Source organism: Grampus griseus (genome assembly GCF_964374135.1).
Source record: "Grampus griseus genome assembly, chromosome: 11".
Classification (NCBI taxonomy): Eukaryota; Metazoa; Chordata; class Mammalia; order Artiodactyla; family Delphinidae; genus Grampus; species Grampus griseus.
The window spans coordinates 94,526,690-94,542,801 of NC_139005.1; the positions used below are offsets into that span (position 1 = coordinate 94,526,690).

The following is a 16,112-nucleotide window of genomic DNA, read 5'->3' on the forward strand; positions in this document are numbered from 1 at the left end:
CTGCAAAGCCTTTCCTCCGCCAGAGACCCTGCCACAACTTAATAGCTGCTGTTACACCAGGTTGGGGTTTTGTTTTGTTTTTAAATTTATTCATTTATTTATTTATTTATTTTGGCTGCGTTGGGTCTTTGTTGCAGTGCACGGGCTTCTCGTTGCGGTGGCTTCTCTTATTGTGGAGCGTGGGCTCTAGGCGCACAGGCTTCAGTAGTTCTGGCGCACGGGCTTAGTTGCTCTGCGGCATGTGGGATCTTCCCAGGCCAGCGCTCGAACCTGTGTCTCTTGCATTGGCAGACAGATTCTTGTTTTGTTTCGTTTTGTTTTGTTTTTTGCGGTACGAGGGCCTCTCACTGCTGTGGCCTCTCCTGTGTCCAGAGAGCACAGGCTCCGGACGCGCAGGCTCAGCGGCCATGGCTCACGGGACCAGCCGCTCTGCGGCATGCGGGCTCAGTAGTTGTGGCGCACGGGCTTAGTTGCTCCACGGCATGTGGGATCTTCCTGGACCAGAGCTCGAACCTGTGTCCCCTGCATTGACAGACGGATTGTTAACCACGGCGCCGCAAGGGAAGCGCCCACCATGTTGGTTTGATGTGTAGACGTCTCCATCTCAGTTGGAGAATTGCTGGCCCCACGTTCTGTTTGATGCAGATGGATAAGTGAATGCACACATGCACTGAGATGGTCTTAATGAGATGGCAGTCATACATGTTTTCATACCTGAACAGAGTCGTCACTTTTTTAGCAAGCAGGAGCCAGGATCAGCATTTTGAATCAAAATATCTGTTTCTGAGTGAAGAAAACTTCATGTGAATTGGTCTTTAAGTGAAAAATGAAGCTATTCATGGGTTCTGCCTCAGAACTCTTGGTTACTGATACTAGAAACTTATAAAAAGACGTAAAATGTGGTTCTCCATTTTAGGCTTCAGCTCTGGCGGCATGGACTACGGCATGGTTGGTGGGAAGGAGGCTGGAACAGAGTCTCGCTTTAAACAGTGGACCTCCATGATGGAGGGACTGCCCTCTGTAGCCACACAGGAAGCCAATATGCACAAAAATGGTAAGAGCAAACAAAGCTTCATGACTTGGAGCTGTTCTGACTCTCAGCAAGCCTTGATGAAGTGGCCTAGAAACTTCCTTTGAAGCACAGATCTTTTTTAGCTTTTTCCTAATGAGTCTCTTGATTTCCCCCCCCCCAGTCCTGTGATCACCTAGGAGAGGAAGATTGGGGTTGTGTGTATTTCAAATTATAAGAAACTTGAAGGTGCTAGTTCCACTTAAGGGCAGCAAAATTTCCCACCTGCAATTGGATTGAGGGCAGTAGCAGTGAACTTGAGCTCCCTTTGTTAAAACCCTAATAAATTGGCTGAGAGAACAGAATCAGTTTTTGGAGCTACAAGAGAGAGATCACAACAAATATATATCATGATGATTGTTTGAGCTCTTTGATCTCCAAAAGATGACTAATAGATCAATACATGAGGTTTGAACTTTACACAAAGCTTTCTTGTTCTTCATGAATGACAGTGTCTGCAAGACAGCAGTTGAGGGCATTGTAGGCTTTGGTTTTGAATGTGGGTCAGCTCTTCCATCTCTGTAGTTCTCTGTAAGAGCATCTCCATTTCCCTTTGAAATAGATGAAAGGTCTTAGGACCTTCCTTCAGCCTTTGTTTCAATGTTTGTTTCATTTGACAGTAATTTACTTGGATTCAGCTGTATCCATGAGAACCAAGTGTAAATAGGTTTTGGACTGGCTCCTGCAGGGGCTTCCTGGCAGCCTCAGCCCCATCAGTCTGGAGCCTTTCAGGGTTCCTTTATAAACCCCTCTTTCATGTGCCCATCCAGTAGGCTGGTGAAGTGGCCATGTGAAGTTCTCTGCCTGCTGTCCCTAAGCATTATCATTTGATTTCATGCTACAAAATCAAGGATGATGTATTGAAATTATCAAATCTGTTTCTGGACTGAATAATCTAAGCTCAGCATCTATAGCTTTGGACCTTAGGCTGCTTCCTTAGGCTGATGATTCATTAAGTCCCCTTGTCCCCAGAGACGTGATAGGTGTATGATCATAAAGGCACAGTGGCATATGAGAAGCTGTCTTACAGGTAGAATGCTCGCTTGCCTGTTTAGAGCTTACAGGTGATGTTTTCCCACTTCCTTAGCAATCCCCAAGGTGATTGAGCTTTTCATTTCCTACTACTTCAGTACTGTGTGCCCTTGAGTCAGATTCCTGTCAGTGGCTCCAGAAAAGCAAATGACTTCTCTTAGCTGAGCATGGAGACAGTTGTGATAATACTTGTGCTAGGCCAAACCAAACAGATTATTTTAATCGATATTTACACAAATACTTTCTTTTCATTTTTTTTATTTTTGGCCATGTCGTGTGGAATGCAAGATCTTAGTTCCCCGACTAGGGATTGAACCCGTGCCCCCTGCAGTGGAAGCATTAAGTCTTAACCACTGGACCACCAGGGAAGTCCCTACACAAATATTTTAATACATTACCCTGGAAGTAATTTTATCTGTTCATAAACAGCATCCTAAGAGTAGATCAGGTAACACAATACAGCATGTAAAATTCATTTGAAAGATAAGTAGAATGGTATCTCACAGAGGTCAAAATTTTCATTTAAAGTAAAGTTCATTTTTTGTTAGTTTAAGGGAATTATTAAGCTTTTAATTTTTTTCCTGCCTCCCAGCATATAAAATGCATGAAGGGGGCACCAACAAAACTGAAATGCTCTCGGGACAGCAGTTTTACAAAGGATTTGCTGTTCCTCATGTGTGGAGCTGTGGATCTCAGAGCTGCAGAGTTCACTGCTGGCCCTGTGCTGGCAGAGACCCTCGGCGGGAATGCTGTCTCATTGCTTTGGAATTTAAAGCAATTGCAGATGCCTTTCTCTCCAGCAAACTCCCTCTGTTTTCTCTGCTTCTTCCAGCTAAACTAGGCCTGATCAGCACTTAAAGACTTGGGTGGGTTGGTGTCAGTAGAAATGTAATTAAAAACCCTTCTATGTGCCGCAAATTGTTGAGTATTTTTCCTATTCCTCATTCCTAGGTCATTAGTGTAAAAACTGGGGGGATGATGGTATGATTCGTAGTTGATGAAAGTTTTGTTAACTTCATAAGACCATGGAATTTTAAAATTGAAAGGGACGTTCAGGAATGAGAACAGTGCTGTGTGCATAAGTGCAGGCTGAGAGGCTAGAAAGGTGAGATGAGTTATCATGGTCATCCTGCTTCCTAATTATGCAGTGGCTTTCAAGCGTGACCTCTAATTCCAGGACTCTTTTTACTGCATACTGTGTTTGAGTTCCTCTAAATGAAAGCGCAACAAGTTCTGTTCATAAGAGTCCTTTATGGTGTGAATTAGTTACCTTTCTCTTTTCTCAGGCGCTATAGTGGCCCCTGGTAAGACCCGAGGAGGGTCACCATACAACCAGTTTGATATCATCCCGGGTGACACACTGGGTGGCCATACGGGTCCTGCTGGTGATAGCTGGTTACCTGCCAAATCTCCACCAACAAATAAAATCGGAAGTAAATCCAGCAATGCCAGCTGGCCTCCAGGTATTGTACAGGAAATGTTTTTTCTGGGATATCATTTTTTTTATCATTGTTAATTTCAGGTTCTGAACAGATTGCTTCTGACACTCACAGGCATTCACTTTGATTTTTTTTCATTCAGTAATTATTGTCTGATAAAAGCAGGGAAGAATTTGCTGTGGGAAGATAGCAGATTTTCATTAGAGGGGGTCTCTGCTCTGTAGAGTTCAGTCAAGAACATAGGTGTGAGCACTGATCACCTACAAGGCAAGTTACTGTGTGGTAAACACTGCACAGGCACAGATAGGCCAGAGGAGGTCCGTGGAGTACAGCCTGGGAGTAAAATAAGGTGACCTTGGAGCCGGGACTTGGCATTCATCCATGCAAAGGATGCCTTGAAACGTGGGTTCTTCTGAAATGTCCAGTGAATTGATTAGTTTATTCACTGAGCAAGTATTTATTATCAGGTTCTAGGTATGCAGTAGTGAGTGCAGTGAGACTGTTTGCTATTTGTTTTCTCTTTTTATTCTGATACAAGTAATCTATTTTCATTGTAGAAAAAACTTTTAATTTATTAAAGCAAAATTAAAAACAAGTTTGGTATATGTCCTTCTAAACCTCTTTCTGTACGGGTATATTTGAGCTATGAATATGTATAGTTTCTAGTATGATGCATATTCATATGTACTACATACTGTTCTTCCTCATCATGATTAGGAAAGTAAAAGTTTAATATAGCTTTAAATATGATTTAAATGAACCGATAAAAAATTGTAAACACTTAAATATTTTCTAGGCTTTCTCATGATAAGCCAGATTATTCCTGTGGTTGTCCCTGGACATTCCCCTCAGTAGTGGTCAGATGTGTTTTCTTTTGTGCATCTGAGCCAATTTCCAGTGAGATAAGTGGGAGAAATATCTCCTCTCCAACTCAGATTTTCTCTCAGTTTTTGTCCTAGATGCCCCACAGTTGTCATGAGACCACACTACCGTATCCTGCCTCCCTGCCCTCAGGCCTGAATTTCCCGGGGAGCAGGGCCTGGGGCCAGACCTTGAAGGTCTGTGGCATCAAGTTCCCAAGCAGAGAAAGAAGGTCGGCATGTCGTGATAGCACTGGAGTGCTGCTGGCAAAGTATATGTCAGGCCAACTTTTTTTTTTTTTTTAATGATGAAAATCTGAGCTAAAATAGATTCAGAATTTAGACTTTTCACAGATCTATTTCTTGTATCAAAAAATAACTTTACCACGTTTTGAACAACTTCCTACCTCTATCCAATATTTGTTCTCCTTACCTCAGAATTCCAACCAGGAGTGCCATGGAAAGGTATCCAAAACATTGACCCTGAATCTGACCCCTATGTCACCCCAGGAAGTGTGCTGGGGGGTACAGCCACATCTCCCATTGTAGATACTGACCACCAACTTCTGCGGGATAACACCACAGGTAAATAAGTGAAACACCCCTCGTGTTTATTCAGCACCCAGTATTTTCATGTTTGGCAGGCTGTGGCTTCATTTGTACTTGCTGGTATCTCACCAGAAAACATAGGAATATGTAGCTTTTCACATTTAGTTTGTAGATATAGTTTGTCCTTCCTCTTATTTAAGGTTAAATAAAATACTTCAAGATTTCACTAGTTATGCTGACATTTATCTGCACTGTTTTCATTTCGTTCTTCATTCGTCATCCAAAGGGTCTAATTCTTCCCTCAACACCTCGCTGCCTTCACCTGGTGCCTGGCCCTACAGTGCCTCTGACAACTCCTTCAGCAACGTTCATAGCACTTCAGGTACGCGTGTGACCCATTTCTGCCCCTTCGCTAGTGCTTTCCTGTCTGGCTGCCTTCTACAAAGGAAATTGGCGTTTATTTCTTAAGGAATAAATAGCTTAGGTCAGCGTGGATGGAGACACACCTCTTGTATTGGCCACGTCCTTGGGGAACTTGCAGTCAGTCTCAACAGAGGCAGGGTGAGACAAATACAGCTTTAGGACCAAGACAGATGGTGACATAATTACAGGGAGCTATGGGTGTTGAGAGGGCAGAGGTTATATCCTGATGACACAAGTGCTTTTCTTTTAACCAGTCTGCCAAGAAAATCAGGGGCCGTGGGAAGAACCAATTAAGTCCAGGTTGTTATTCCTAAGGCAGCCAATTAGAGCTTGCTTTTCTCCAAAAATTCTTCCACTTACAGACAAAGGCTAAGGGCAGATGGCCAAGGGGAAAAAAAGAGGACCTTGGTTAATTCTACCAACAACACTTGTTGAGTTCCGTGTGTGTGTGTGTGTGTGTGTGTATAAGACAATAGGGAATGGAAAACTTAATGGTTATAACAGAGCCTTTGAAGTCACTTACTTAGCACAACGCCTTATAGATTGGTAGACCAATCATTAGTAATTGGCACCTTGGTCTTGCAAAAGTTGGACCTTAAAGCCATTAAAGTCATTAAGGCTTCTGACGTATATCCAGGCGAATGCAAATAAAACAAATCCTTAGCTACCTACTAAGGCTCTGCAGGTTAATGTACTTACGGATTGTCTTCTTTTTCTTTCCACCTCTGTCATATCAGCAGTGCAACAGTAACCTCTCAGGACCAGGCAACATGCTAAGCCTTCAGCGTGAATTCTTATCTTACCTTCACCGAAATCTGTGGGGGAGGTCCCGCTATTACCCCCATTTTGTAGATAAAGAAACTGAGATTCAGACAGCTGATAGAATTTGCCTCAGGTCCGAGTGAGTGTGTAAAGGAGCCAACTCCATATTCCATGTTTCTAAACACCACCCTACATTATGCTTTTATAGGACTTCTACCTTTCTTTTTTTAACTTTTTTGTGTGTGTGTGTGTGGCTACACTGCATGGCATGTGGGATCTTAGTTCCCCGACCAGGGATTGACCCATGCCCCCTGCAGTGGAAGTGCACAGACTTAACCACTGGGCTGCCAGGGAAGTCCCCTAGGGCTTCTACCTTTACATAAAAACTCATTTTCACCTCTTTTATTCCTGTAACTGCCCATGCCTCTGTTTTAACTATTTTATCTTTCGTTTACAAGCGGTCACCTGAGAGATGACTCAAGCATCACCCTTGTTTAAAACTAAATGTATACATTTCCAACCCTCACCCTCACAAATTTTCTTTTATTTATTTATTTATTTATTTATTTATTTATTTATTTTTGGCTGTGTTGGGTCTTAGTTGCTGCACACAGGCTTTCTAGTTGCAGTGAGCAGGGGTTTCTTATTGTCATGGCTTCTCTTGTTGTGGAGCACGGGCTCTAGGTGTGCAGGCTCAGTAGTTGTGGCTCGCGGGCTCTAGAGTGCAGGCTCAGTAGTTGTGGCACACAGGCTCAGCTGCTCTGTGGCATGTGGGATCTTCCCGGGGCAGGGCTCGAACCCGTGTCCCCTGCATTGGCAGGCGGATTCTTAACCACTGCGCCACCAGGGAAGTCCTGTCTTTCTTTCTTAACTAACTCTCTTTCTTAGTGGTGCTGCTGCACATCACTTAGTCGCAGCATCTCAGTCTTCCCTCTCGCCTCTTCCTCACTCTTTCCTGTCTCCCTCACTTGCTGGGTCCAGCCAGTGATGACGTCTCCCAAGTGGTTTCTTCTCTCTCAGATCCATTTCCTCTCTTCCATTCTCTTTGCTGTCATCCACGTTTTGGCCCTAGTTTAAACACTACCTGCTAAATCTACTGCAAAAACTCCTGATAGCATCTGGAACTGCCCCCAGCAGACCTTTATGGCCTCCTTTACCTCTCTGCTACTGTGAAGTGTTGTTCGGCCAAAACTGGGGAGAAACATATTTGGTACAAAGAGAGTTTAAGTTGAAGCTCGGTTTCTATTTTCCTGTCTTGCTGAGCCGTCCATTTATATCAGTCCTTCAAGACTTGTCTTGGCAAAGTCGTTGCTGACAGCCCAGCATTGTCATTCTCCTCCATGTATTGAACATATATGATGTTGCCTGGGTTACCAGTTCTGTTGTTCATCTTTTCTGTTTTCCCGTCTGAACTTGAAGTTCTTGGGAACAACTGTTTATATTATCCATAGCACTGATTTAGCACCTTAAAAGCAGAGTAAGCCCTTGGTGAATATTTGTTGATTATATTTTTAAAATCTGTTTGAATGTTATCTAGTATTCTGGATCAAGAAGAGTTTAATTTTTAATGTACTTTCCATTCAATCAGTAAGTATTTATAGAATAAATACTTTAGCTCTGCCTGGGTTCACATTCTACTATATCTAAGTATAAGTAAGACGAATAACTTTAAGAATACTTTCCTTGAATTTATCTTCCTTTTCAGGTTGTGTTTAGCTAAGAAAGCAGTAAAGAATTAGTTATCTTATTAACTCTTTAGCTCATGTGTTAATTTGTCAATTCAGAGTAAGAGTCATTGAAAATTTATATTTGATAAGCTCAGAGAACAAAATTATGTTGCGCCTCTTAAATTGTGCCCTTAATATTTTTAGAATTTAAGCACGTATGTATTCGTGTGTGCGTGTGTATGTGTATTTGTTAACAAAAGTGACCTGTCTAACCTAATTTCCTCCTTAATTTTCTCTTCTTATAGCAAAGTTCCCTGATTACAAATCGACATGGTCCCCAGATCCCATAGGACACAACCCCACTCATCTCTCCAACAAGATGTGGAAAAACCATATTTCCTCAAGGAACACTACACCGCTGCCCCGCCCGCCTCCCGGTCTGACCAACCCCAAACCGTCATCTCCCTGGAGCAGCACAGCACCCCGCTCAGTCAGGGGGTGGGGGACACAGGACTCACGGCTTGCCTCTGGTGAGAAGGATCTGCCTAAAGGAGCATCATTGTTCCAACCCGAGGGGCTTATGTTCACACAAATGTTGAAGACACGATGAACTCAGAGGAAATCACGGTTGTCGGGTAGAGGAAAAAGTATCTCTTGAGTGGAGAATTGAAGTCAGCATAAGGCAGAGGGACCCAAGAACTCCCGAGGTACTGACGGAGTAAAGATGAGAACCCTGGGAGGACAACGTTGTCTTGCGAATAAGGCGCAAGAGCGCATAGGATCAAGGTCTAGGAGAAGAGAACTGGCTATTCAGTGACAGGATGAAGGAGGTCAGAGTGAGGCAGAAGGAGAAGATGGTTTATAAGAGGAGAGAGGAACCATGTGGGCTGTTTGAAAATGTGTCTCACGCGTGGCTATCTTAATTTTTTGATCGTTCTTCCTGATCTTTTTTTCTGGTTGCTTCCAGCCTCCACCTGGAGTGATGGTGGTTCAGTTCGTCCTAGTTACTGGCTGGTTCTTCACAATCTCACTCCACAGGTAACCACGCTTTCTTGGGATTTTCTGGATGGGACTTGATTGTATTAAGAGAGGGAAAGTCCGAGGTTTGTGGGGCTAGCAGAGAGGAGAGCTCGTTTATTTCCTGGTCACCACAGAGAGGTCCCGCCTGCAGGGGTGAGTCTCCCCAGCTAAGGCCCGAAGCCTACTTCTGAAGCTGGGGGCATGCTGGACACTCAGCTTCACGCCTGCCTTCATGGTGATGTTAACACGTGTAGTTTATAAATAGGGAGCATGGGGTGGTGTTATCTGGTGAATTCTGTTTAGCAGAGATAACTTGCTGTGTGGATCTGCCTGTCAGAATCTGGAACCAAGCAAAAAAGTTACCTGTTTTTGTGTTACTCATTCAACGAGACTTGTGGCTCACTGGTAACCATTTTTATGCTTCATTCATACACCATTAACCATCCATCTCTGCAGTAGAAGGAATGTGTGGATTTCGTGGCTTAAATGCCGTATGTGTGAATTTCTGAATTTTCATTTCCTGTCTGTTCTCTTCTTCTCTGTAGATGGCATTACTGATTTGCTCTCATCAGAACGTGCTCTCTGGGTTGTTGTTACAGTGGTGGGGTTTCATTTACACCAAACCTCCCTCCCTTCTGCTTGAGTTGCCTGATAACTGACATATTTGCAGCAGCAAACATGGAGCAGTCAAATGAGGTTAAATGGACCCGTGGAAACTGAGCCCAGGGCCTTCATGTGGACTTGACAGCACAACCTTTACAACACCTTGTTAAAAAGGGATCAATTATACCTCCCTCCCTTTGACACAGAGATTAAATTGTCTGGCATTTAATTCATAAGTGGAGTCATGCACACTTTACTAAGCCAGCATTTTCCAGAGTGTTCCCATGGGATATTAATAGGTCTCTGGCCTAATATGTTTGTAATACATACTTGATTAAACAAAATGAAGCAGGTGCCTTCATTATGAGGCTTCTTAGACTCTTTACTGTGCTTTAACATGTGTTATGATCCTCTGTGGGGAAATACAGATTCTCCTAAATTTATTTGCCCAGTGAACCCATTTGTGGGAAGTAAATCTGGGGCTCGTATTTCAAGGTTCATGTTGAGATGGACAGCTTTCTAAATACAGTTAACGTGAGGAACTATCTGGAACTGGAACGGCTCTTAATCTCCATATCTAATCAACTCAGCTGAAAGCCCTGGGTTATTTATTTAGCGAAGAGTTGACTGACGTATGGACATTTTAAATAACCATCCTCAAAACATGCCTCATTATTTCTAAGTTGTCACAGTGCTGTGGGTGTAATATGGTTAGGATGAGAGAAGCAGTGTTAAAAGGAGCCTGTATTATCGTATGAAAAATAGTAAAGGTACAAACTACTATGGATAAGATAAATAAGCTACAAGGCTATATTGTACAACACAGGGAATATAGCCAATGTTTTATAACTATAAGTGGAGTATAATCTATAAAAATGTTATACACTTGAAACTAATGTAATTTTGTAAATCAACTATACCTCAATTAAATTTTTTCAATTTAAAAATAAATAAAATAAAAAAATAGTGATTTCATTTGTATATGTATATAAATGAATATAGGCGGGCTTCCCTGGTGGTGCAGTGGTTAAGAATCCGCCTGCCAATGCAGGGAACATGGGTTCGATCCCTGGTCCGGGAAGATCCCACATGCCACGGAGCAACTAAGCCCATGCGCCACAACTACGGCGCCTGTGCTCTAGAGCCCACGAGCCACAACTACTGAGCCCACGTGCCACACATACGGAAGCCCGCACACCTAGAGCCCGTGCTCCGCAACAAGAGAAGCCACCACAATGAGAAGCCCACGTACCACAACAAAGAGTAGCCCCCGCTCACCTCAACTAGAGAAAGCCCGCATGCAGCAACGAAGACCCAACACAGCCATAAATAAATAAATTTTTTTTTAAATGAATATAGGGATTGGCTGTGTTTGTGTTAGAAAGAATTGATTCATTTTAAAAATCAAAACAACCTAATAGCAGACATCTCACTAATCTGAGTCATAGCTTAAAAGGAGGTTATAAGGCCACATTTTGGGGGACCTGGATAAATTTACTTGTCATCACCTACAATTTATTTATAGGGCGTCTATCCCAGAAAAGTCACTTGTGGTATATACTGACATGCTTATATAGTCAATTGTCATTTATAAAAGAATGCCAAGAGCTTTTGTCCCATCATTTTCTGTAAAGAATTACAGTGAAACTGCCGGTTTTCATCCTGTAGGGTTTCCATGGTAAAACCACAGAATGTTTCCACTGCTGCCGCCAGTAGCACAACTTTTTAAGGCTATTCCAGTAGTAATCTGTTTCCCTTCCCAAAAAATGAACTGAAATGTTGCACTGAGCAGCTTCAATAAACCTAGTAAAGATCTTGATACAACTAAATCAGAGTGAGTAAAGAGATTTGTTCTCTAAGTCATAGGTGAGGAAGGGCAATTGTCCCTAATCACTGAACACCCTAATGCTGAGAGTCTGACTAGGGTGAGCAGCTATAAAAAAAAACCATTGGTCACGCTGGCTGAGGGCAGCAGAAGGCACTAAGAAGTAGGTAGACGTAGAGTCTCTCCTTGAGATGACGAGAGTAGGAGTAAGGAGACATCAGAATCATCTGAGCTGGGTCAACCGTCAGCATTTTGAATCGTCAGGTGGTCAGCAGTGCCTTTCTTGTTTGTGTCTTTTCTCTGTAGCTTTTTGTGAGATTGGAAGAATGTTATATGAGTAATCATGCTCAGAACTTTGCATGTCCTCCTACGTTCTTATCTGGTTACCATCTTATTTCTGCTTTTTAAGGCTCTACCAATCAGTATAGGTTTACTTGTTTACCTCTTAAGGAAAACAGACCACAGGTTGAATCATGTGCTTTTGTTTTGAGCTGTATTTATACAAATTTCTTATCTGCAAAATGGCCACATTAGATCTGAGCCCAGTGCTTTGAATATCTTAAGATTTGCCTTGAAGACCTCTGTATTCAGTGCAGTCTTTCCCTGCCTCGAGTTCCTCATTTGTCTCTCCTAGACTTATTTAGTACTAATGCTGTTATTTACGAACCGGAAGTCCTTCTCATTCTCAAATATAAGAAAGGTCACTTGACTTCCTCTCCCACCCCATCACCAGTTTTTATCTCATGACTGTCATTACTCTTTAGATTGATGGGTCAACCTTGAGAACCATCTGCATGCAGCATGGCCCACTGCTGACATTCCATCTGAACCTAACCCAGGGCACCGCCCTGATCCGATACAGCACCAAACAGGAGGCGGCCAAGGCCCAAACTGCACTGCACATGTGAGTACCCAGCCTACGCTCACTGAGACAAACATGCATGAAGAGGCACATGTGAGTATTCGGGCACCTGCTTAATTAAACAGAGATGCACGAGAACATGCACACAAACGGCATCCTGACATGAGCAACTGCTTGAGTGCCGAGGTGGCTGATCTCTTCTACTTATGTAAGCATGGATTGTCCTGTCTGTATCCGATAAGCAGAATTCCAAAAGTAACAGATTTGTGAAGCAGGGAGTAAATTTTTAGTACCATGAAACAAACCCAGTATTGATGAAATGTGAGACGCTGTAAGTGCTGTCCCTTTTCATAATAGGGTCTATAGCTGCTTTCTTTGGCCTCTCTGTGGGTGATGATGGATATTGTGGTCTTAGTGGTAGCAGGGGTTCTGCCTGAAGTAAGTGGGGCTGGATCAGACTCTGGCCATCCTCTTCCCCGCCACTGTCAAGGTGGTGAACAGGAGGAACTGACTCCCCGTGGCTGCAGATGCCATGACAGAAAGGTACACACGGAACAAGCAAGTGATGGGGAGGTCAGGCAGTGAGCCCGGCCCTGAGACGAAGCAGCACTTTAGGTGCCTGGAGCTGGGTCACCTTGATGCTTGGGGCTGTGATCTTTTACCCCCAAGGGGAAAAAAAAAAAAAAAGAGACGACATTTTACTTGACATACAAATTCCATGTCCCAAGGGATATTGATGTATAATATTCTCCAGTAGTCTTTGGATATCTGGAGATTGAGTGATACGTTGTTCTCAATCAGTACTTCTCAGTCACCTCTTGGTTAAAATGCAGGTTCCGATCCTGTGATTCTGAAAAGCTTCCAGGGGAGGTGGAAGCTGCTAGTCAAAGGACCACACTTTTGAGTAGTGAGGACTCAAAATACTCAGTCCCTATGCATGCTTTTAGGAGTTTCCTCAAATGCATAGCTCTTTCCCTCCCCTTTTTTCCAGGTGTGTGTTGGGAAACACTACCATCCTGGCTGAGTTTGCCACTGATGATGAAGTTAGCCGCTTTCTGGCACAAGCTCAGCCCCCTACCCCTGCGGCAACCCCGAGTGCACCCGCAGCGGGTTGGCAGTCCCTGGAGACCGGCCAGACCCAGTCAGATCCCGTCGGACCTGCTCTGAATCTTTTCGGTGGGTCCACAGGGCTCGGGCAATGGAGCAGCAGTGCTGGTGGCAGCAGCGGGGCCGATCTTGCTGGCGCTTCATTGTGGGGACCCCCAAACTATTCTTCTAGCTTGTGGGGAGTCCCGACCGTGGAAGACCCCCATAGGATGGGCAGCCCTGCTCCTTTACTACCTGGTGACCTTCTGGGAGGAGGGTCGGATTCAATCTGAACTTAGAACTTTCAACTCTGACCTCGTGACCTTTTTTGGAACAGCAGCAGCACTAACTTGACCTTTTCGTTTTTTTTTTCAACTTGCAATAAATACATTTTTAAAAGGAAAAAAGAAAACGGAGAGAGAAAAAAAGGTGGGTCATTGACAGACTGTCTGAGCACATAGTTGCCTCCCTTATAACTTCAGTTTTTTCGTTTGGAATATGAATCCAAAAAGAGAACATATCACTCTTGAAATACTTGAATCATGAACGCCAACCTAGAAAGACAATGTGAAGCAAGTACACATACCATTTAAATTTAAACACAAAAAAATTAAAAAAATTAGTTTCTAGTTTTTCACTTTTTTCATGTTATATGGAAGTTGTTGCTAAGAAACATATATACTGAAAAAAAAATAGCTTTTTAACTTTGTTTGCACTGGGTGTGTTTCCGTCCTTAGGTCTACCATGTTTGGGAGGGAGGGGAATTCAAAAGAATTGTTGGGGTGGGGGAGGGAAGACTTGACGGAGCCTCACTTTAAAAACAAAAACACAAAAAACCTAAAAAAAAAAACAAAAAAAAAGAAAAAAAAGAAAAAAATTGTGATTGGCTGGTTGGTAAATACCAGTGTGTTCTGGCACATGTAACTGCCCAGGCATGCTCGTTCTGGTATGTGTGTGCACGTGTGTTCATGTGCATTCGCGTGCATCCTTCTCTCTGTCTCTGTGTGTGTGTGTGTGTGTGTGTGTGTGTGTGTGCGCGCGCGCGCGCACACGCGCACGCGCCTGTGTCCTCCTCCTCTCCCCATCCTGATTTCTCAGAAAGCTGCATTGCTGACAGTCCGCAGGCTGGCTGGCCGGCCATCTGCTTTTTATTTTTATTTTTATTTTTTTTAACTATGAGAACACAGGAGCACGAGCACCTCGGGGAGCCACTGCTACTGAAGCCACCCCGTTGGGCTGTATTGAGATGAACAGAGTGCTTTTTAATGAGGAAAGCAGGGAGCTCCTTTACATTTGCAAAGTAGCCCGAGCGTGAGTTTTCTGTCTCTTTTCTTTTGACCTAGCAGTAGAGTGGAACACTGCCAAGTCCCCAAAACTAGGAAAGCAGGAGGTACCTCTTGGAGCAACTGTGTGTTTATTTATTTCTGTTTTTTTGAAGTAAGTGGCTACTAGTAGGCACATCTGAATATCTGTTAAATTTCATGCTGGCCTTTTCATTAGTCTGAATGGGAACAGGCAGTAAGGTAGCTTTTAATGATGTGATGTCTCAAAAGCAGAAAAACTGTGTTCCCCCTTTGTTGTGTAATCGGGTATGAGAAATTGGTCAGAAAGTCAGGTAATGCTGAATTTAAAATTTCTATTGTTTCTCTTTAACATTTTACGAAAACAGAAAAAAAAATAAGTTGTGAGCAGCCTCCTGCAAGCATCCGCAGCTTCTCCCTCTCTGCCCCCTTCTTGCTGAGCGTTACCTGTGCCAGGCCGTGGCGTGTTACAGCACCAGGCCATCACTGACAGAAACGTTTACTTAACGAATGTTCTTAAACCAGTGTGTACTTCAAGCGTTTCCTTTTGTTTCTCTGTGTTGTGTATTTCCTGTGTATGTGGTTTTGCTTAGGCAGGTATAACTTAGCAAAGACTTAAGTATTGCACCTTTTTTTTGGTTTTGCCCTCTTTTTTTTTCCCTTGTAATGTTGCTTTTTTTATTTCGGTATTTAAAGACTTTTTTTTTTTAAGCATCAATGTAGTAGTACTCTGGGCCGAATAGGGGGCAACTTTTAATCCACAGTTATCACCAACATGTATGTACTTATGTTGGAATCAAAATGTATCAAACTGCTTTTTGTGAAGAGTTACAGCAGACCTGAAGGGTACCCCTTTATACAAAACAGATGGCTGGCGGGGCGGGGGTGGGGGGTGGGGGGGGGGCGTGTGCCGGTAACGTGGTAGCACTTGTGTGGACATCCCAGTCTGCATTATACTGTTTAACATAAAGTGCCGACATTCTGTACCAGCAAATACCTGCCCATTCCAACCCTTGGTGGGAGCAGACCTCTACTGTCCTCCGTAACTTGCTGCTAGTGAGGACAAGGGAGTTTTTCTTTCTTTAGCATCTTCAGTGAAGGATACAACAATGCCTAATAATGTATTTGACTTTTAGCTTGTGTCTGTGGGTGGGTGGGTGGCTGTGTATAGGAAAAGGCAAAAACCAATTATTTGCATTTAAGTGGTTTTGTGAGACAAAGAATGGGAATTCTGTAGTCCTCTCAGTTTACTCTATTGATTATAAACCTAGCCTCAAAAGAGATTGACGTGCGTAATTCAAGTGAGTGCTTGCTCGTGCAAGTCTTTATGAACCCTTTGTGGGTAGGTGGTCAAACTTGAGTTTCTAGCGTTGGTTTGGTCCCATCGGATGCCTTTAGAAAACTAACTGTGCCCTCCGGTTTTCATCACCATCATGCCCCTTCCACTTCTGCCCATGCACAAAATGTCTCCTTCGAGCCCCACCGACTGCTCTCTGCCTGGGGGCGCAAAACCCTGGCATGTGTGGTGGCCTCCAGGTGAAGAGCAGCTGTGTTCACACATCTACAGAAGGCTGAATCTGAGTGTCCCTGGGCCGGGAGCATGTCCTGAGGCTC

General features: G+C 43.5%; 1 protein-coding gene across 4 annotated transcripts in view; it reads left to right on the forward strand.

Moving 5' to 3' along the window:
- The window catches only part of TNRC6B (trinucleotide repeat containing adaptor 6B), a 247,967-nt gene extending 232,572 nt beyond the window's left edge, over positions 1 to 15,395 (forward strand). For all 4 annotated transcript variants that reach the window (XM_082665487.1, XM_082665488.1, XM_082665489.1 and 1 more), the window contains 8 exons: positions 917 to 1,054; positions 3,388 to 3,564; positions 4,839 to 4,985; positions 5,236 to 5,331; positions 8,107 to 8,331; positions 8,769 to 8,839; positions 12,014 to 12,153; positions 13,103 to 15,395. In XM_082665487.1, coding sequence (XP_082521613.1) covers positions 917 to 1,054; positions 3,388 to 3,564; positions 4,839 to 4,985; positions 5,236 to 5,331; positions 8,107 to 8,331; positions 8,769 to 8,839; positions 12,014 to 12,153; positions 13,103 to 13,490 — 1,382 coding nt within the window. In that variant the 3' untranslated portion in view covers positions 13,491 to 15,395. The remainder of the gene's footprint in view (positions 1 to 916; positions 1,055 to 3,387; positions 3,565 to 4,838; positions 4,986 to 5,235; positions 5,332 to 8,106; positions 8,332 to 8,768; positions 8,840 to 12,013; positions 12,154 to 13,102) is intronic.
- The last annotated feature ends 717 nt before the right edge of the window (positions 15,396 to 16,112 follow it).